The sequence below is a fragment of the Oryctolagus cuniculus genome, chromosome 2 (genome assembly GCF_964237555.1).
Source record: "Oryctolagus cuniculus chromosome 2, mOryCun1.1, whole genome shotgun sequence".
Taxonomy (NCBI): domain Eukaryota; kingdom Metazoa; phylum Chordata; class Mammalia; order Lagomorpha; family Leporidae; genus Oryctolagus; species Oryctolagus cuniculus.
The window spans coordinates 103,725,671-103,747,347 of record NC_091433.1 but is presented as its reverse complement, the minus strand read 5'-3'; the positions used below and the strand labels follow the sequence as shown (position 1 = coordinate 103,747,347).

The 21,677-nt window shown below is 56.0% G+C and overlaps 1 protein-coding gene and 1 long non-coding RNA gene across 2 annotated transcripts; both read left to right on the top strand.

The window, feature by feature from the left end:
- The first annotated feature begins 1,127 nt into the window (after positions 1-1,127).
- LOC138848805 (uncharacterized) lies at positions 1,128-3,507 on the top strand. The gene is made up of 3 exons (XR_011386900.1): positions 1,128-1,866; positions 2,024-2,083; positions 2,770-3,507. It is a non-coding gene; the product is annotated as an uncharacterized lncRNA (long non-coding RNA).
- A 115-nt stretch (positions 3,508-3,622) lies between these two features.
- On the top strand, positions 3,623-5,333 carry POU3F3 (POU class 3 homeobox 3). The gene has a single exon (XM_002710000.5). It carries the CDS (start codon positions 3,720-3,722, stop codon positions 5,244-5,246), a length of 1,527 nt encoding a protein of 508 aa, XP_002710046.2. The 5' UTR covers positions 3,623-3,719; the 3' UTR covers positions 5,247-5,333.
- Positions 5,334-21,677: the final 16,344 nt, after the last annotated feature.

The window sequence follows — 21,677 nt, the reverse complement described above, 5'->3', positions numbered from 1 at the left end:
AACAGAAGCGCAGTTCTGCTCCGGAGGAGCACGGCGTTTTGGGGGGCTTCCCACCCCAGCGCACGCTCCCCTCCTTGCAAAGAAAGGAAGAAAGTGGATCTGGTAGCAAAGGCGTTCTCAGGTTTCACCAGGCCACCTGAGACTGCTTTTGAAAGCGTGCACTGTGAAATTCATAGCGGTAATTTAGACAAAATCCTCACTGTATATTAATGAAAGGCGGCCCCGTGGCTCTGTTCCTATCCTTTCCCATTCAGTGTAAACAAAACCACGAGACTCTCTCGGTTTTTTGAGCCGGATCCAAGCAAAATCGGCAGGAAAGGCAAACACGGGGCGCTGGCACCGACTAGTCAAGCGCCTGCACCTGGAGAGCTCAGATTTATTCAATGAAATCTGTGTTTCATCTTCCCTATATGCACACACGCACACGTAAATATGAGAAGGAACCTTTGCGGGGGGACGCGGAGGGGAAAATCCGTTCTGTTGGGGGGTTTGGTACCCGCAGCCTTTCGGAGCTGTACCTTGACAATGTCGGCGTTGGCTACAACCTACCTAGGAGGGTGTCTGTCCTAGGAGGGTATCCGCCACCCGCCGAGCAGGAGCTGGACGAGGTCCTACATCAATTCTACGCCTGTACTGCTAATCCGGACATCACGAGAAGGCTGCGTGGCCGCGGCTCCGGCTCTAACGGAGTGCGCCTAACTGAGCTTGGCCAAGGAATTCAGCCCCGGGCGAGCAGAGCAGGCCCATTCCCCAGCGCGGCCGAGGCGCGTCCTGGGCCGGCGCTGGGGCTCTGCACGGTCCGCGCGCCGCCAGGGCAGCCTAGGGGCGGCGGGCGTTCCCGCGGCTGGGGGTGCGGGGAGCACGCACACGCACACTCATTAGGAACCATGTATTTATTGAATGTCCGAACGGGGTTAGTTCACTGGAAATCCCCGAGGAGGGCTCAATTTGCCCTTGTTTTCGTTGCCACTTTCTCTTTTTCCTTGGTTCGCTGAGGTTCCTGCGTGCGTGCAGCGTTTCCGCTCGGCCGGTCCCCCTCCAACCCCCACCCCCGCGCCTCCCGCCTCCCCGGCGCGCTCCCCCGCCCGTCCGCGTTAACTCTTTCAGCCGGGCTGGGCTGAGGAAGCATTTGTGGCCGCCAGCCTCATCCACCACGCAAACCCATCTAAGACAGAAAAGAAAGAAAGAAAAAGAGGGAGGAAAAAAAAAAAAAAAGCAGTGCCACCATGCCTAAGAATAGCCAGCGAGCAAAGCTCCACCGCTAGTGACAATCGCGCAGAAATCACGCACGCACACACGCACACAGGCGCGCGCGGAGCGAGCCGTGGAGCGGCGCGGGGCGCGGCGGGCCCACCCCGGGCTCTCCCGCCGCCTGCCACGGGAATCCCTAAAGCCGCTGGGGTCGCGTCCACTTACGATGAACCTATGGGGGAAGACCGGACTGATTGCTTTGCAAACGCATCGCACGGCTCCGCCGACCCGCACCCTCCAAACTCACAAGGGCACGCACGCCACTCGCTCGGATCCCAGAGGAGGGCGGGCGGGCGCGCCGCGCCGCGAGGGCCATGGCCGGGCAGCGGGCGGCGGCGGTGGCGGCGAGCGGTCCGTCTCGCACGCGCGGGTCTGCGCGGCGGCCCCGGGCTGCAGGTTTCCCCGGAGAACTTAAACAAAGGGGGCCGCCTCCGGCGCGCAGCGGCTGCGGGAAGTTGCGGTGGCGGATTTCCGAGGAGCGTGGCCACGACCCGGGCTCTGGGCGACGCGAGGCCTCCCCCACCCTCGCCCCACCCGCGTCGAGACGGAGATGGGGGAGCGGCTGGTGAAGGGAAGAGGAAACTTTGAGACCAATGGGGACACGGCTGTCTATAGGTATTAGCTTGAATGGTGCATCCGCGCCGCGCGCTTTGCACATCCCCGGCTAGGGGCGCAGCACCGGGTGGGGTGGGCGGCTTTGCTGTGTTTCATGGTTTTTTTTTTCCCCCCCTTCATCTCTCCTCTCCCCCCGCCCCCCAACACACACACCCAGACCCAGTGCGAACACCCAGAGCCGCCGAGGGAGCACGGACGTCTGCGCTGGACACGAAGAGTTAAGATGTGGCGGAGGGGGCGGAGGGGGAGGGGCGGGGAGGGGACAGTGGCGCGGGGGAGGGAGGCTGGAGGGGGACGACAGATTTCCAGCCTCCACGACGCTCTGCCTAAATTAAAAAGCAACCAATCGGAACGGCCGGAAGGGGGGCCGCGCGTCCTGAGCCAGTCATTCCGGGGCTGCCAGTCACGCAGCGGGTAGCCAATCCGCGGGGTCCCTGGCGCTCGACTTCCTTGTATTTGGGAAAGTGTGGTGGTGGGTGCGCGCTCGCGGCGGAGGGTAAACATTCGACAGTCCCCGCTCTGAGAGGGAGGGACAGAGAGCGAACTGTCAGATCGGAGCGAGAGCGGGCGCGCGAGAGAGAGAGGGAGGGAGAGAGAGGGAAAGTGAGCGAGGGAGAGAGCGAGCGCGAGCTAGGGCGCACAGCGAGCTCCCGCTGCAACTGGGCTCGGGCACGGCCAGCGCCCGCGAGCCGCGCAGCGTGCCCACCGGAGTCGGTTGTGTACCCAGGAGCCCCCCTATGCACACACACACCTCCACCAATGCACTCTCCAGACAACTGCTGGGAAAAAAATAAAACACCAGCCCCAACCGCCAGCAACAAGGTAACAGAGCGATTCGACATCCTTTTTCTTCCTGTTCGATTTTCTCCTTGTTCTATCTGTCTCCTAATTTCTGCCCAAAAGGAAAGATGTCGCATCAGACTGTGACTGTTGCGAGGAGGATGACAAGAGACTCTTGTTTCGGAGAGCTCCGGCAGTAACAACTTCAGAGAAATGCGCCACCGCCAAGAAGTTTTCCTAGGACAGAACCAAAGTTGAGACGGCGGCAGGAGCAGAGCGGGAGAGAGGAGCCAGCCTCCCCTCTCGGCCCCCGCGCGCAGCCGACACCGCCACCGCCACCACGCCTTCAGGGGACGGAAAAAGTTTTGCGAGTGAGATGCGTCCCTAAGGAGGCGAGAGGAGCGCGCACCAGGGCAGGGCCGGGCCGGCGGCCGGCCACCCCCGCGAGTCGGCCGGGGAAGAAAGGCACGGCGGCTTCCTTTGTTGTCTCCGACGAAACCTGCGCTTGGCAGGTGGACTGAGCCCGCAGCCCGGCCGAGGGCAGGAGGAGCGGGAGCCGGCGCGCGCCCCCGGGAGAGAGCCCCAAGTGCAGGTTCCCGCCCCCGCCCGGATTGCCCCGCTGGAACGAGCCGAGCGCGCCGGGGCCGGGGGGCGGCCACGACCCCCCCTGAAGGGGGTGGCCACGGAGCGCGCCCGGAGAAGCGAGCCCCCCTCCCCAGAGCGCTGCTCCTGCTGCTGCTGCTGCTGCTGCTGCTGACCAAGGCCGGCCGGCGACCCCCGCGCCCTGCCGAGCGGCCTTGCAGCTGCAGCCGGGGGCCGCGGCGGCGGCGGCGGCGGGGGCGGAGGCGGCGGCGGCGAAGGCGGCGGCGGCGGCGGCGGAGGCGGAGGAGGCGGCGGCGGCGGCGAAGGCGGCGGGGCCGGCTGGGGCCCCGGGCGGGGGCGGGGGAGAAGGAGGAGGGGGCGGAGGAGGCGAGAGGCGGGGGGGCGCGGCGGCGGCGGCGGCGGCGGCCGCGGCTGCTGCTGCTGCGGCGGCGGCGGTGGTGGCGGCGGTGGGGTGGCGGGAGCGGAGCGGCATGGCCACGGCGGCTTCTAACCCCTACCTGCCGGGGAACAGCCTGCTGGCGGCCGGCTCCATTGTGCACTCGGACGCGGCGGGGGCCGGCGGTGGCGGCGGCGGTGGCGGCGGCGGCGGCGGTGGCGGCGGCAGTGCAGGGGGCGGCGGCGGCGGCATGCAGCCCGGGAGCGCCGCCGTGACCTCGGGCGCCTACCGGGGGGACCCGTCCTCCGTCAAGATGGTCCAGAGCGACTTCATGCAGGGGGCCATGGCCGCCAGCAACGGCGGCCATATGCTGAGCCACGCGCACCAGTGGGTCACGGCCCTGCCCCACGCCGCCGCCGCCGCCGCTGCCGCCGCCGCCGCCGCCGTGGAAGCGAGCTCGCCGTGGTCGGGCAGCGCCGTGGGCATGGCCGGCAGCCCCCAGCAGCCGCCGCAGCCGCCGCCGCCGCCGCCGCCACCGCAGGGCCCCGACGTGAAGGGAGGCGCCGGGCGCGACGACCTGCACGCGGGCACCGCGCTGCACCACCGGGGGCCGCCTCACCTCGGGCCGCCGCCGCCGCCGCCGCACCAGGGCCACCCGGGGGGCTGGGGGGCCGCCGCCGCCGCCGCCGCCGCTGCCGCCGCCGCCGCCGCTGCCGCGCACCTCCCGTCCATGGCCGGAGGCCAGCAGCCGCCGCCGCCGCAGAGCCTGCTGTACTCCCAGCCCGGGGGCTTCACCGTGAACGGCATGCTGAGCGCGCCCCCGGGGCCCGGCGGCGGCGGCGGCGGCGCGGGCGGCGGCGCCCAGAGCCTGGTGCACCCGGGGCTGGTGCGCGGGGACACGCCCGAGCTGGCCGAGCACCACCACCACCACCACCACCACGCGCACCCGCACCCGCCGCACCCGCACCACGCGCAGGGACCGCCGCACCACGGCGGCGGCGGCGGCGGCGGCGCGGGCGCGGGCCCGGGACTCAACAGCCACGACCCGCACTCGGACGAGGACACGCCGACGTCGGACGACCTGGAGCAGTTCGCCAAGCAGTTCAAGCAGCGGCGCATCAAGCTGGGCTTCACGCAGGCCGACGTGGGGCTGGCGCTGGGCACTCTGTACGGCAACGTGTTCTCGCAGACCACCATCTGCCGCTTCGAGGCCCTGCAGCTGAGTTTCAAGAACATGTGCAAGCTCAAGCCGCTGCTGAACAAGTGGCTGGAGGAGGCGGATTCCAGCACGGGCAGCCCCACCAGCATCGACAAGATCGCGGCGCAGGGCCGCAAGCGCAAGAAGCGGACCTCCATCGAGGTGAGCGTCAAGGGCGCGCTCGAGAGCCACTTCCTCAAGTGCCCCAAGCCCTCGGCGCAGGAGATCACCAACCTGGCCGACAGCCTGCAGCTGGAGAAGGAGGTGGTGCGGGTCTGGTTCTGCAACCGGCGCCAGAAGGAGAAGCGCATGACGCCGCCCGGGATCCCGCAGCAGCCGCCCGACGATGTGTACTCGCAGGTGGGCACCGTGAGCGCCGACACGCCGCCACCGCACCACGGGCTGCAGACGAGCGTGCAGTGAGGGCGCGGGGCGCCGCGCGCACAGGGCCGCCGCCGCCGCCGCCGCCGCCTCCGCAGCCGCCGCCTCCAGCTCCGCCGCCGCCGCCGCAGCCGCCGCCGCCGCGCCAACCCCGCACCCGGGCCGCACCGGTCGGAGCCCGGGGCCCCGCCGCCGCCCTCCCCTGCGCCCAAAGACAGGCATGCCCGCCCTTGGAGGAAAAAGAAAAAAGAAAAACGAGGGAGAAACGGACCAAGGAGACGGGGTCTCTTTCAAGTCCAAGGAAAGAGGGACCAAAAAGACTGTTTTGGAAAAGCGTGATACATACTCTGACTGTTTTATATGCGTATATCACAAAACCGGAAGAGCAAGAAGTGGGCGGCCGTAAGAACCCGTTTCCACTGTGGCGGTGTTTGGGTTTTGTTTTCCAAGAAGGGTGACGATGCTCTGCGCACCAAAAGTGCACGCGAGGCCGCGCCCTCGCTGGGTGCCCTCCGCGGCAGGCTGCAGGAGACAGCACCTGCCTCGCCCTCGTCTCCTTACAAAAAGAAAGAAAGAGAGAAAAGAGAAGAAAAGAGTTCCCCTTGCTTCCACTTGCTCACTCCAAAACAGCTGCAGCTCCGGAGACACTCGGAGACTAACTTTCCCGGGAGCAAGCAGAGGCACCCACCGGCTCGCATCAGGGGACACCAGGTGCTCCAGAACCCTGTTTTTCTTGGCCATGTTCAAGTCATTTGGGAACAAACAAATCAACTTTGAAATGGGAAAAAGAGGGGGAAAAAACAGTCTCTTGGGAGGGGGGGCGGAAGAGAGAGAGAAAGTATTCACAGCGTCTGAAATTAACAGGCTGAAGAGCAAAGCCAGAAGCAAAGTGTCTGCAAAGTAACCTTGGAAATCAAAGCATCGGGAACCAGCAGAGGACGGGCCAGGGAGAGGGGGACGTCTGCCCGGGAGCGGCGAGCGGCCCCGCCAAGGGCCGCGCGCGCAGGCGGGCGCATCGGGTGCGAGGCCCAGCCGCCAGCTCCAGCCCTGACGGCTGCCACTCGGGGTGGACGATGCCTTGGAGATCCCACCGCTAATATTTTTTTTATTAACATTTTTTTATTTTTTATTTGTGGACTGACTCAGATAAAGGGATTTTTAGAAAGACAGCACCGGCCGCTGCGCGTCTCTGGACTTCTCCCTTCAATCCGTTGCCAACTCTGATCGAATGGGTGCTGCGGATGTTATTATATAATGCTGCCCTTTCCAAGCAGTGTTTTTGGTAGGTTTTAATAAACAGACTTTTCAAAAGACGGCAATAGAGAATCGTTAGATCCGTTGTTGATCTAAAAATATTTGCTTTATATTTTCATTAAATGACTTCTTTTAATATTTTATTCAGAATACTTATGAACTGCTGCAAAACGGTAATTTATTTTTCCCCAGATCTTGTATTACGTGTTTTTTTCAGACGAGCACAAATCAAAATGAAATGAAAATATGGACAGTTGTTAGGTAATAAGGGTATCTTTTGATGTGATCATTTGATTGTAATTTAATTTGAGTAGTGATTCCGTAAGAGCTGATCGAGAAAATAAATTTGTTAGAATGAAATAGTCTGTGTCTGATGCATAAAAACTGTGTGGGGAGAAAAGAGTTCTTTAGAAAATATTTTTTTACTAATGCAAATCCTTAAGTTGCTAGCGTTGAGGAATTAGAGCCTTCTCCGTACGGTAGCTTTGGACATGTAGTGTAAAGGACAGGCGTTGCTTAACAGCTAGTATTCTCACAGAGTCGGCACTCCTTAACCCATGGGCCTGCACCTTTTTCTCTCCCTTCATGTTAGTGGGTGTCTCTGGTGTTTTTAGGTGAGACTTTGCCTAAATGCCACTCCTTTTGTTGGAGATACCTGTGTTCCTTATCAGAAGATGAAACTACACTCCCAGTGAAAATGTGCCAACTGGTTATTCATGGTTACTACAGCCCTCCCCTCAAGTTCAACCTCTCATCTTCCTCTCTTCCCCACCCCCAACAATTTCCAGTGTCTCTTTTCTGTTTGCGAAGAATAGCTTAGCAGCCTATAAAATATTTTGATATCAATCGCTTCCCATGAATAACTATATGTCATTACATTTAAATTATTATGCTTTCTGTTGTTTTTTTTTTTTTTTTTTTTTTTCCTTTCCATAATGGAAGCATATAGTTCTAAAATCCTGACTCTGGTGGCTGGAGGCTTTCCGTGGCTGTGTTTTGGTCTTTCCCTAGTCTGATTCTGTCTTCCTTACTGGTGCTGGGGGTGCGGGTGGGGGCGGTGTTAGCTCATTAGGTCACTTGTAGGTAGATCTTGCAGAGCGGTCACATCCATCAGTATTTACAATGTGGGAAAACGAAAGTATGATGGCTCAGGTTCAGTCCTCCAGGCGCAAAGGGCTCTCTGCTTGGTTGAGTCCCTACGTAGAGTACTGTTGAAAAAGGAACTGTGTAGGGGTGATGAAACGATGGTTTTGTAGATTTCCTAGACTTGTCCCCAGTCTCACTGATTTGTCACTCACTTTTTGCCTACTTCGCTCTCTCCCCACTGTGATAATGAGGCAGGGGTTAAAAACCCCGGAAAACTGTGAGAGCAACCAGGAACAGTTATTTCTCCCAGACAGGCCCTGTGTCACTTTCATAAATCAAGCCCAGCCAGATGGCCATGTACTGAGTTGCATTATTTTAAACACCAGATCGTACTAAAAATCACAATCATTTTGATTTGTGAAATCTGAAAAAGGCCATATTTATTAAACAGAGAGAAGGAAAAAATGAAGACCAGAAACCACAATTTACTTTTCTCTGTCTTCTTATTTCTGTGTTTTCTTGCTATTGTAATGGCTCTGCACAGCAGATTTTCAACCTGCAGTGGGGTGGGAGCGAAGTTCATTGGTTTGGGGTTCTGGGGTTTTTGTTTTGTTTTTGTTTTTTTCTGAGCATCTACAGGGGCAAGTGAAGAAAGCCGCATTGGAAAGCTGAGGGGTAGGCAGGTGGTTTCTGTCTGGTAGCTACTGTTGGCACATGAGATGGAATCCTGTTTTTTCCTACAAGCATGGTGGTTTTTGATTATACAGTGAATTGATCTGTAAGATTTTTGGAAGGTATCTTCTTGCTTGATGTAGCTGACAACGAAAGAACTAACAGTAGATTTCACACTTTTCTGTTAAAAAACCTTTGCCCTGATTTGGAGGTAATAGAGTGACTTTAACAGGAGAAATTGGGAAAGCAAGCCCATTTTGCTTTATTATTTTGTATTTTCTAAAGTGAGTTAAAGCTTGCTCTCCATTTTTGAAATTCAACTCTTTGAATGTATTTATGAAGTGAAATTCATGGTCGAAAAACAAATGAGGACAGATTTAACTGAGAGGTTTTGTGCCAAGGCTTATATTGTTACACATGTAAATAATGAAAATATTGTTATATATCACCAGATCTTTTTAATGAATTTGGTCATTGTGTTCCTTTGCAGCACAAGTGTCTTGTGCTTCGTAAAGTACCCATTTGTTTCCTCCGTTTCAATGCCCTCCTCCCCTTCCAGCCCAAAGGAAAGTGACAAAGTTCTGTTCCATCAGCCTGACTAATTCCAGGCGAGGCCCATTTATACTTTACAGAGTTCTGTGGCTCTTGGTCAGTAGTCCTAGCCCCTGCCACCTCATTCACCCCAGCCATCATCCCCTGGCAGGTCTGTGTGATAAACCATCCAAGGTGTATTTAAAATAGTCACTTTGCTGTCTTTACTTTGCTTTTTTCCTTTTTAAGCACTTAGCCAAGGACTACTTCTTTGTTCCAAAACTGAACTGTTCATTATTGATCTTAGAGAGCCCTTCTGCTTGCCTGTAGCTTCCAGTGTTTGTTCATTATCATGCTCATAATTTGTTTTGTATGAATGGTTTTCAGCATTCGGAGAACAGTATATACTATTGATAGTTTTATCGATAAGTGTAATATTTTAAATAATTTTAACAATTAAATTTGTTTTTTAAATTATATATTTGTAAAGTATTTATCCTGTTGGAAGCAACAATATATTGTTGTATTTATTCGTTTATTTTTGTAATAAATGATCAACCTCTTCAAGCTACATCCAAAATGACACTTTTATATATTTATACAAAATGCATTTTAAGAGATGAGCATATTTGCACCAATTTGTATGTAAATAGAGTAAGATCCATCAATAACTTGTAGCTCTCAGAACTAAATTGAAGGAAGAAACATTCTCTCCACATGGAGTTGAGTTTGCCCGAGTTCCAGGGTAATTAATCAACTCTAAAATGGATGCAACAAGTATTGGCACTGGATGCAGACTTGGAATTAATTATTTAGGAGGTGGACCTGGTTGGTTGTTATTTTTTTTTTAAGGCTGAAAGATAGAAATGAAAGAATTCTCTTCTTTCGTGGAATGCATGTGGCTTGCTGTACCGGTTAGAACCGATGCTGTTTCAGGGATAAACCTTTACACCTGCCTGTGTTCAGATCTCTGTGCTGGGGCAGGCAGCATGAAGGGAGTTGGGAGTCTGAGGTTGTCAGTGACCCAGAAGCAAGGTGATGCAGAAAAAGAGCTGTATTAGATTTTTTTTAAGGTAGAACCTCTGAAAATGGCTATGAAGGAGAAAACCCCTGTGTCCTGGTCCAGCTACAGAGAGCATGAGTTGCCAGCGCAGGTGTTGGTGGTGGTGGTGGTGTGCTGCCTCGGTGTGTGTGTGTGTGTGTGTGTGTGTGTGTCTTGGGGGTGGGGTGCTCTCCTGCACATCGCGGGGACATCGCGCTTCTTCAGGGTGTGGGTCTGAGGGCCTCAAGGTCACCCACATGACCTCCTGGCTGCGGGAGCCAGGCTTGATCTTGATTTCGGTAAGGCAATCAGGGGGTTCTGCGTTCGCCCCCTGAACTTTTCAGACTAGCAAAGGAAGCAGTGCGGGGGCTGGACGAGCTGGGGGTAGGGGCAGCGGAGATAGCGAGAGGAATACTTGTGTAATCAGATTCTTTGATTTTGTTAGCCTGGCTCATGGCCTATTAATTAGATTACTCTCTCTTTCATTCTTGATTTCACATCCGTGTTTGTTCCTGTATCCTAAAATGTGGGCGCGAGCTTGGCGAGCAGGAACCTATGATGTCACTGCCGGCCAGCGGCGGCCGCCTGGCCTTCTGGCGGGCTGTGGGCTGCGTCCTTGATGAGTGCGGCCTTGCTCGAGGAAGAGCCGGCTCTGGAAGTGACCTCAGAGGGGTCTGGGAGGGGGGCAGCAGGCTTTGTCGCGGCGGCCCGACGCGCGCCCGTGTGTGTGTGTGTGTGTGTGTGTGTGCGCGCGCGCGCGCGCGCCGGGGGAGGGAGACTGGGTCAGGTGCAGGGCCTGCCTGCGGTGAAACCCCGAGCTCGGAGAGCTGGGGCGGGTAGGGGCCCAGGGCAGCCGGGCCTCCGCAGCCCGCCGATCCCCGGGGCTGGGGGCGGCGAGGGCGGGGGCGGGGGCTGCAGGGCGGCGCGCGAGAGCGGGCTGGGGCGGTCGCGGCGGGGCGGCCGGGTCCCCGTGCGGCCCGGCGGCCCGGCGGCCCGGTGGCAGCTGCTGCGGGTCCCACAAGTTGTTTTCCTCGTGGCGACCATTCAGCAAAACGCACGATCCTTTCTCAAAGATTTAAATTTCGCGGATGAATTACCATACACCGGTTGCTTAGCAACTAAATTCAAGCAGGGCTAAGAATATGCAAGCTTTTTGTATTCTCATTAATAAAAATGCCACTCTGACACAGCAATCCGACTTTGGATCACTGCGACTTCTGTAAAAAAAAAAAAAAAAAAAAAAAAAAAGAATACAAACCGATCCTGCCACTTAATTACAGATCAAAATGGCTTGAAACGCGATGTTTTGTTCATCTATCTTCCTAAAAGCGATGTGAAAAAAATAACGGCCTTCGAGAGCAGTCGTAAATTCTTTTTTTTTTTTTTTTAATGGAGTCGTCTGTTGGGGTTACTGATAATTGTCAGCCGAAAACTGAGTGAGACACAGGTTGAAAAATCCCCATTTCATTAGCGTCTCTGTTCTCCCTCTCCGTCTCCGCATCTTTCTTCGCCAGCCTCATCATTTCTACCCTGATTATTATTATTCTGCAAAATCCTCGGGCCCTGTGGGCCCGAGAGACCAGAGAGCAGTTAGCAGAGTGACCGACACACCCGGATGGCGAGAGAGAGAGAGAGAGGGAGAGAGAGAGAGAGAGAGAGAGAGAGAGAGAGAGAGAGAGAGAGAAACTTGTGAAAGTCTCTTTCAAAGGCTGGAGGCAGCTCGGGTTCCAGAAGTTCTGGCGACAACTTTTTGGCCTGCACGTGGGAAGCAAGGTAGACATGGCTTGGCTGCTCCACACGCCTGCGGATTTTCCATTCCGGCGCCCAGCCTCTCCTGTGCGGGAGGTGAGGGTCAGGGCCTAGATGATCCTGCTCCCTGAAACGCACTTCCTTGCCGCCCCGGGGGCCCTGGGGTTGGGGACAGAGTGAAGACGGGCCCTGGCTCCGTGACCCGCCGGGTCTTCACTGCCTGTGGCGACCCGGGAGCCTGGGACCCACCTGCGGGGCAGGCACCCTGCGCGCATGGCTTCCCCAAGGACGCCTGCTGCCGCGTGTGGAGCGCGGCTGCGCTGGCTGCCGGAAAGCTTCCCATCTGCCGCCTTTCGCTACAGAGCGAACGTGGGGGCACCAGGGGCCAAGGCACAATGGCCTGGTGCGCAGGCAGTCGTATTGTCTGAGAGTACAGCGAGGTCCGGGCGACTGGGACTGGGGAGCGGGGGCAGGGCGGGAGGCGGCCGGCGGCTTTGTGGAGTTTCGGGACGCCGGGCCCTGCGCACCCGCGCTGGGCGGTGGAGTTCTTGGGCTTCCCGCGTGTTGGAAACTCGAGCATCTCCAGGCCGCCTGGGCCTGGGCCCGTCCTGGTCCCCCTCCCCCGCCTGCGCCCCTTCCTTCCCAGGGGACTGCGGGGCCCCAAGACTGCTGGGTGATACTGAGACTGGTGCGTGAGGACGCGGGAGGCGAGAGCCCGGCAGGGATGCCCAGCCGCAGGTCTGTGCCCACTCCACTCGCCCGGGAGCCTCCCTAGCCGGCTGCATTTCTAAGCTGCAAAAGGAGGTGGTGATCAACTTTAGCAAAATCCCAGAGCCAAAGTGAGCTCCCCCTACCCTGCCGTGATTTATCCCGGCAGCATTGCCAAAGAGCCAGGCCCCCTTGCACTGCACTTGGGTCATACTCTGAGCACCTCGGAGGTGTCACGTTCCTAATCATAGGAACCTCAGGATAGGGACCCCCACAACTGACTCACTTGAACCTGATGGATTTCTTTCTAGTGAATATGAAAAAGTAGTGGAATTGGAACCCAAGTTGAGCTACTTGCTGTGAAACGACCTGCTGGGGGGGGGGGGGTCTGGTTTTTTTTTTTTCTTTCCCTTCAGGAAAACATACATAATAAGCAGGAAGCCATTTATTTACAAATACAATTGCCCTAGACAAGCCACATTCCATGTATGTAATTCATTAATGGAATTCGTTCCTCCTCCTCCTGTTGGAGACAGAAATTTCAGCTTTTAAAAATAGCTGTGATTTGGGAGAGCAAGAGAGTGGTTCGTTTACCTGTTCTTTGAAAAAGGAACAGAAGTCTCCTGCCAATTCTGGTCTATGGGGACATTACACTGTATAAAATAACCTTTTAAGATATATGGAGAGCGTTTGCTTCCCTATTTTGTTTTATTTTTTTCCTTCAGAAAAGACGTGTATTGGTAGCTGTCACCGAAGTTGCCCAATGGAAGTTTGAGGGTAATATAATCCTGGCTGGTGTGTGTGTGTGTGTGTGTTGTGTGTGTGCACGTGCATGTGAACAAAACTAAAATTTGAGTAAATTGAGCTGACTGGCAATATACTAAAAATCGTACTCTTAAGATATACTCAGTTGCCATGGTCTTAGAAATATCTGTAGAAAGGTGCCTGCTGCCTGCTTCCCTCCTGAGAGAAGTGATCCGTAGGCAAGGGTTCAAGGTAATGACTTCTTAGTCACCAAAATAGCCCTGATAAAATCCCTCACCTGGAGAACCAACCACAGCCTGGGTTTTTTTTTTTAGCTCAGGGAGTTTTCTCCATGTGAACTCCCTTCCCCGTGTAAGTCGACAGTGGGGAACTGTTTTGAGGGAAAAGCGTCCAGAGGAAGCAAGAATCAGGTGCGACGCAGTGAGCAAACATCTCAAAGCACAGAACACACCTGAGCTATGTCTTGGGCTTTTTAAGTTCCAGGGAGCAGGCAGAACTACAAAAGAATCATCACTTCTGCCACGGTGGTAGCTACAAAATAACGGACCGGACACTCAAGAGGGAAGCAAACATACTTTTATTTTTAAATAATTAAAAAGAAAAGGACAGGAGGTGGTCTGGTGAAGAGCTTCCTGGGAAATCACAGATGACTTCCGTCTTCCAAGACTGCCTCGGCAGAAGGCAAGCCCATTCAGTCGGCTGCAACACTGCACACTGAAATAGAAGAGCTATTCAATGCAAGGAGCTCTTCTGGTGCCACGGTGGAAAGAAATGGTGTTAAAATCCACCAGCTTCCCTCCACCCAAGTTCAGACGGGGCAGCTTCGGGTGTGAGTGGACGCCAGGCAGGTTTGTTCATTCTGTCCCCCTGAAGGTCTCAGAGAGGAGGAGTCTGGTTTTCATTTACATTTCCAAGGCTGAGGACTCTCCTGCAGAGTTCAGAAACATAAATTGGTCTAATCAGAAAGTATAGTATCGCCCAGAAACTAACAAAATGAAAACAAATGTCTTCCTCCTCGTAACTTGGTCTTAAGAATCCTTAGGATTCAATAGCAGAGAAGGCATGAATGAAACAAACTCTATCGATCAACTATTGCTACTAAACCTTTTTTGGAAGACAGCTCTCTCAAATTTCACAACTCTGCAAGCAAACTTACTGATCCTACTTTGTACACTCAGCAGGGCTTTAAAAGGGTTGCAGCCCTGAGAGAAAGGTCTTCAACTCTTCCAAGAACTATTTACTAGTTGTCCCGAATGTTCTTAACAAGAGAAGGACTTTGAGAGAGTAGGCTTGCATCCCATGCCTTCTGAGAGAGGCTTTGGGCAGCCTGCACCTGAAAGGGACCATCTGCTTTTTAAAGAGGAGGGGCCTGCCCAGGTAAGCAATATTTACATTTGTACCTGATCCCTGAGGCTTTCCTCTGTTTATCAAAGAGAGGGGCTTGCAGGTGAGGGTGTGGAAGTGAGGAGAAAGGGAGACCGAAAGAGAGATCGGGTTCCTCTCCCCTTTGTTCCAGAGCCTAGAAATGGGGCTTCAAGGGGAGGAATAAAAGCCCCCAGGGGATGAAGCTGTCACTAACATTGGCATCACCCTTACACCCCCATTGGATGACCCCGTGCTGGCTGATTTGGGGCAAAAACTGTAGCTCCAGGGCCCCCTGTGTGAGGGCGTTAGGTAACACACAGGACGCTTTGCAGGGGGAGGCACAAAGACTTGGTCCACTCCAAAGGACTGCAGGCAGATAGGCCTGGAAGGGAGGCAGGTACAGCCCTCTCTGCCAGGGCACGTGTGAGCGTGTGTACAAGTGAACAGACACATTTCCACCTTGCGTGTGCCAGAGCATCCCGCAGGGATCCTGCCCGAAGCTGGAGCCTGGCCCAGGAGGAGGGCCCGAGTGGGGGGCGATTCTGCTCGCCAACACTGGCACCTGGTTGCCCTCTGGAATAGAAAGGACCCAGGTTATTTTCAGAGCTCTGTCATCCTCAACCAGTTCTGTCTAGGAGACTCCTCAAATCCTGGTGGGGGTGGCAGGTTATCTCCTCCCGCGTGCACCGCGCCTGCCTGCCTGCCGTGCGGGGAGAGCTGCTCATTCGGCAGCGAGATTGTGCCGCTGCGGAAGCCCGAGGTCACATTTAGAAACCGCATTCTTCCAGGGATGCTCGCCCCGGACCGCTTGGGCTGCGTAAACCGTTGATTATCTGTCCCAGGCACGCAGGCAAGATGGGAACCGAGGGACAAGCATTGTGCGGGACAGGATCTGGAACAGGGCGCTGGGTCGCAGGCCGGTCCCCAGCGCCTGGCCCTCTCCTCAGGGGGGGCAAGGGGCCGGGAAGGGAGGGGTCCGGGTGGTGAGCTGTGGAGGGCGCGCACAAAGCTGCAACAAAGGCTCCGAGCAAACCTAGGACCAAGGGACTAGAAAGCATCACACACCTTGCAGGCGTGTCCCCAGCTCCCAGGACGTAGGGCTCCTGCGTGGATGGTTCCCCCGGGCTCCGCAGACGTGCCCCGGCTGTCAGTGGTGCGGGGCTGGCTCCGCAGCCTCTCAGCTCCGGTCTCTGCTCCCCGAAGGCCTCCTCGGGCATGCGTGGGTGGCTGCGCCCCGGCCCACAGGGCTCGTGCCTGGCGATTTCCCCCGCGGCCCATGGAGCGGAGGCCTTGTTGGGCAACACGCCTCGCCCTTGGTTGGCCCTGGGAAGGTCACGGGCTACAGTCTGGCCGAGAGACGCAGGCCCTGAAGCGCTGGAGACTCGTGCTCCCTGCAGGGGCTCTGAGTCACCCCAGCCTTGACAGGGAAAGGAAGCAGGCCACTGTGGACAGGACGCCCCCCACGCGCTGCTGGGCGCGCCGAGAGCCTGGCTGGACCTTTCTCAACCGCAAAGCCCGCGCACTCAGCCCCTGCTGAGGTTTCCCCCAGGATCCCAGTTCCTTTCGCCCTGCAAACGCCATCACCCCGCCACCGCCACTCGGCTCTGGCGCCTACCCTGCTCCTGCAAGGCCCTGGCACAAGGAGACTGAAATCAATGCCCGAGCGTGATTGGGGGGGGGGGCGGGGGCGGGACCTTCAGGCCCCCCGTAACTGCAGCCCCTCCCCAACAACCCCACCGGGTTCTGAAGACTGGGGTGAAACTCCCTCGTGCCCCTCCGGCCTGGGAGAGAGGCATTACTCCAGGAACTCACGCACCCTGGAGTGGGTTCTGTGCAGAACAGGTGGGAAGTGAGCAGCTCAGAGACCAGGGTTAGGAGCAGGTGCAGGAACCCGTGGAGCACAAGTCGATGAACAAAGTGGGAGGTGAGGACATAACTTTGGGAGAAGAGTAAACCTGGTGTACTTCCCGTTGTTCTGTTCCTTTAAGTTCAACTCAAGAGAAACTTAGTGGGATGGCTGAGGACCTCTGACCTCAGCTTTGGACCCCCACCCCCACCCAGCCTCCCAGCCTCCCAGGCCCCCTGAGCCAAGATGAACCAGGGTCTGCCCTTGCTGGTTCAAGTCCTGGGGCCAGACTCCCAGTCCCCTCCCCGTCTTCTCCCATGCCGGCTTAGCCTTGGCTAGGCTGGGCTGGGGCTAGGACCTCACAAATGGCCACAGCTGCCCAAGGGACCGCTCAGAAATTCCAGCCCGTCAGTCAGTCTGGCTTGGCCAAGAGCTCAGGAGGCACTTGTGTCACTACACAAGTCCCTAGCCCTGGCTACATACAAGTGCAAATGAGATGCATTTTGGCTGATCAGTCCACTGTATTTTATGCAACTTAATGTGTGTATGTCTTGTCAACTCTTCCAGTCAGGAAGAATAGCAGAAGATTTTTAAAAGGGAGGGAGGAGAGAGATTTCCAACTGCAATTCCTTACAAGGAGCTGGGTGAGGGTGGGGACTGGGAGACTTGCTGACATGAACAGCATTATAGAAATCCTCCTAAAATGCAACCTTAAGCCACAAAGAAGGGGAAAGAGGTGGGTTGGGTTGTGGTCGCTGACAAGCGACAGTGATGAAATTAGAAGGATTCTGACTAGGGAAAGTTTAAAGCTGTGAAATTTTTTTCTAAGAAGTAAATTTCATTTGTATTTACTTGGGCTGGGTCCTGAGGACAGAGGTGCCCCCTCCTTTCAGCTTACTTGATTTTTTTGAACCATATGTAGGGGTCAAGGGGACCACAGGGCTGGGGGTGGGGGGAGAGGGGTGGCAGAAAGAGTGCTGTAGCAAATGCTGGATTCCTGCCACCCCGGAGGCCTTATCTGGACCAAAGACCATGAGGGGACTTAAAAATTTTCATGGAAAGATGGTATCAAAAAGTAAGTTTTTCTAGTGCAAGAATTTTTGAAATCCATGCATAGTTTTCCCCTATTACCCAATTTCTGTGAACATTTTGAAGACTCCTCTCATTTGCTCTCCTCTTGATGCTAATTTTCCAACAGGCTGGAAATTGAGGAAACTTGCCTCCAGCTCTCCCCAGATTCTCCCAGCAGGTGTCCTGAGAAAGCAAGTCCCCCTGGACCGAGTGATGTGGGCTTGCTGTTAGGGAAAGAGCGGAGTGGCAGGTGGCAGAGAGCATATAGCCTCTGGTATTCAGCCCCCCAAGCTGGCTTGTGAAGCTTCCTCGGGCCATCTGGGAAAGCTCTGGTCTCCCAGCAGGATAGCCAGACAGGACCACAGGGCCAGTGAGCCTAGGGCCAACTCCACCTTCCATCCCTTTCCTTCCTCGCCAGGTATTTGTTGTCTCAGGCTTGTCAGACCCACAGGAGGGAAACAAATGATCTTCTTCACCCTCTTCCCAAGCCCTGCCTACTCCCCATTCCCAGGCCTGCACTGGAGTTGTCCTTGCTGGAAGTCCTTGCTGGTAGTCACCAGAAGCCTCAGCCCAGCCTCTTGCTTGCTTTTTCCTGGAGGTCTCAAGATCAGCAGGGGATTTTCTCCCAGGATGCCTGTGGATGCTTAGGGAGAAAGGGGAATTTGCTGTTGACCTATGAAGCTCTTCTTCTGCTAAGATCTGCCTTTGGGATCACTTACAGATGCTGAAGTAGCTTTGCGTTCAGAGCTCAGGGTCCTATGTAAGTTGTCAATAGCCTGGGCTGAGCCAAAACCAACCAACCAACCAACCAAAAAAAAAAAAAAAAACCCAACAACAACAACAACAAAAAAAACCAGCTTGTCCCCTAGGGAGCCCCAGAATGGAGAATACCCCAGGCCCATTTCGTTCAGCTGAGGTTTAGGGACCTTTCAGGGGTCTATAATCATCCTTTGCCATCGTGCAGGATTCCACCTTTCTGTGCCTGTATCTCTTAGCTTGCCTGAGGTGTGAGAGGCCCCACTGCAGGGCAATTAACTCTGACAAAACAGAAATGGGGAGGAGGCTCACGCGTGCTGCTCCTCAGGAGGAGAGGCCACCCAGCGCTCCAAAACTATCAGAACTTTGACGCCGCTGAGCAGAGGAGTGCGCCTGATGCAGGCAGCTCAGGCTTCTGCCAGGCGGTCTGGGCATTTCCATACCAGCCTGGCCAATACAATATAAGCAGACGTTGAGCTGTTGCTGTGGCCTTCCACTCAGGAGCTCAGGCTGGGCAGATGCCCCCCAACAAGATGGACTTGAAGTTTATTACCCCAAGCACTGCCAGTGTCCCGAAAAGGCTGAACTATGAGACAGTGATCAGAGGTGACCTCCATGGAGATAAACTGCTGGCACCTGCAAGTGCCCAGGTTCTGAACCAGCTTGCTTCCTGCTGGCTGCAAAGCCCCCGCTAGCTCCTCTCTTTTCTCTCTGTGGACTCCAACAGCTACAGGCTTCCTCCCTCCGAGCCCCCTCCTCCCATCCCAGAACTGAGCCTGGACTCTCATTTGGGCTAAGAGAAGGTAGTCAGAAGCGAGGAGGAGGAAGAGGAAGAGGAAGAGGAAGAGAGAATCATCCCCGTAATAAATAAATACAGCCATACAAAAGCCCTTAAACCAAGACTGTTCCAAGTAACCTTTTCTTTTTCAAACGCTCAGCTTAGGACATGCCAAAGCCATCTCAAAACTCAGGAGTGAAAAGGACATTTTCAAGAACATTCATGATTCTTCCTGTGTTGTCTGGGTTCACCACCCTTCACTTCCTCAACCTCCCAGCTACCTGGATAGCTACTACCACCCCCTGAAGATTTCAAACACTAGGTCCCTAAAGCCTTCTGGGGTTTTCAGCATTATCAGAGTGACTGGAAAGAGAATAGATCCCACGCCACCCCAACTCTGCATCCAAACCAAGTATGTTGCAACCACCACCACCAGTTAGTTATATTCCGCATGACTCAACAGGGCCAGAAAGGAAGACCCCATTATTTACCAGAAACAGCCATAAACTTTACTGAAAGGAATCAAGTCCACCTTGACCATGGATGCCTACTGGTGAGCTCTTTTTTGGTGATTTTAAAACAGCCTGGTTACCTCAATCAGGTTTGGAGTCTTCAACTTTGATCACTAGTACTAAAGTCATTAATAGAATCAGCATTCAATTGCTTGCTCAGATAGGCGCTTTCTTCCTGACCGATTTAGTGTCACCTTGGAGGACTGGTCTTAGACTAGCATGGGAGTGTGGGAGAGTGGGGGGTGGGGCAGGGAAGTCAGACATTTGCTGGCAACTTTTTCAAGGCAAAGAACTTTCCTTCTGTTTGTAGACATGTGTCTGACACATCCCTCCCCCGATTTTTGTAAACTATCTAAGAATAAACATTACAGCTCTGGGTTTTAATTTCTCCAGATGGGAGCATAAAGTACCTAGGAGAAAATACACATATATTAAAACGGAGGACACATGGCCGCCTGTTCCCAGGGAAGGCCGCGACGGAACTCGGGGCGAAGGCACCGACAACCTCATGGCTGCGGCTCGTGACCGATCAGCAGCAAGCTCACTTCACTCCTTCGCACGAAGAGGGGCAGCGGAGCGAAAAGTCCCCCGGGTCCTCGCAGAGGGAGGCGGCGAGGTCGGCCAGCTATTTCAAGAGGGGAGCGCGGACCAGCTGGGTTCTGGAGCTTGCGTGATCTCTCTTCCCTCACCGCCCGCCACCCCCGCTCCCCTCGACCCCTCTTTGCGCGGACAACTCAGCCTCCCCCGGGCTCCCGCTTCCTCGGCCAGGGCGCCCTGGGCTCCCCGCGCCCTCTCCGCCCCTGGCTTCCCCCCAGCCCGCTTCCCCGCGCACTGGACTCACCCGGCGCGGTCCTTCCACTGGCACGCACAGACAGGAAACCGGCCTCATACGGGGCAACATCTGACACCACATTTTATCAACACCATCAGAGATCAGAGCGTAGCACACTTAAGGGCTCTGAGCTCGGGAGCCCACTTCTTGCAGAAAACCGGGTGTGGGGGAAGGGCCGCGGGGGCGAGCACTCCAGCCTCTGGCCGCGAGTTCAGCCGGCACCCGGCGCCAGGTCCCCAGCCCCCTTTCTGCCAGTTCTTTCCTCCCGCCCCATACCCGGGTTCCAGCCGTGGCCTGGCGGGTGTGGACGCGCTGGCCATGCGCTCGGGCCGCAGTGCTCGCGGGGGACCCGGGCCCCTGGGCTCCCCTCCGCCCGGGCAGCCGGAGCTCTGCACATTAAATATTCATAGACATCGTTACTTTCTTAAAGGAGAACCAACCGCGCGGGAAAGTTCACAGCCAAGGGGAGACACAAAGGCAGGGCTCCGCTGCTGCTTGATGCAAAAGTTGGAGAGACTCAGAGCTTCGGTTCAGGGCGCTCTCAGCCTAGCCTTAAGGAGAGGACTGGGGGACGGATCACTTTCCTCGGAGGGTGTGGGAGAAGAGGTGTACTTGTTGGCCAGAGAAAGCTCGCTCTCTGGCCACTCGTTAAAAGGTTATTAAAAAAAAAAAAAAAAGTGGTCGCATCCAACTCCCTAGGATCCCCAAGAGTTTGTTGTTGTTTAAGGGGAGTCGGTTTGGATTCACCCAGGCTCCACGGCCACTGGGGGCAAGAGAGTTTGTTCCGTGTTGTTGGAAACACACGCGCGCCGTCAGCTTTTGGAACCTCTGCTGTTAAAATAGCAGAAACCAAACCTGCACCTGCCCTGTTCTCTTATAAAAAAAGAGCACGGAGCTGTTGACAGCTGGGGCGGGCAGTGCGCGCGTTTATCCAGACTCGTGTCTGCGCCCCGGTTCTCCACTAAGTGTGCCCAGGATGCCTTTCCTCCCGCGCACCTAGTCCCCTACCCCCTCACCCCGTCAAAGTGCAGTCAGTCCCGGCTCCCCAGGGCCGCCTGGCACCTCTCCAGGAGCGCGCCCGCAGAAGTGCCAAAGGAGCGAAAGTTCTCGTCCGGCCACGCAGAAGCCCTCCCAGGAGTGCGCCCCGGCCCGGGACCCGGCTGACCCTGTGACGGGGCCACGCGTGGTGCCAGGCGACGCCCGCCCCTGTGTGCGGACGGGCGGGCGCGCACACTCGCATTCACACCCACTCGCACTCACCCCCCCACACCCACACACACTTCTTTTTGTTCCGGGCCGGGAGCACTTTCACAAGTGGTTGGAAAGTCTTGAGCGCCACCTAACGGGAGCAGCCCAAAGTTGACGCTGGGTGGAGGTTAGGACCGAGGAGGCTCCTAGGCTGAGCGTGCTGGGTCCCGCTGCCCCACTCTCTGCGCACTCCTTGACCTTGACACCCCCTGCCCCCATCGCCACCACCAAAGGGACCCCGGGGCCCCCCAAGGCCGC

Bases quoted from the DNA above. Each gene is read 5' to 3' on its own strand.
- POU3F3 (XM_002710000.5), top strand. From the start codon at position 3,720: ATGGCCACGGCGGCTTCTAACCCCTACCTGCCGGGGAACAGCCTGCTG.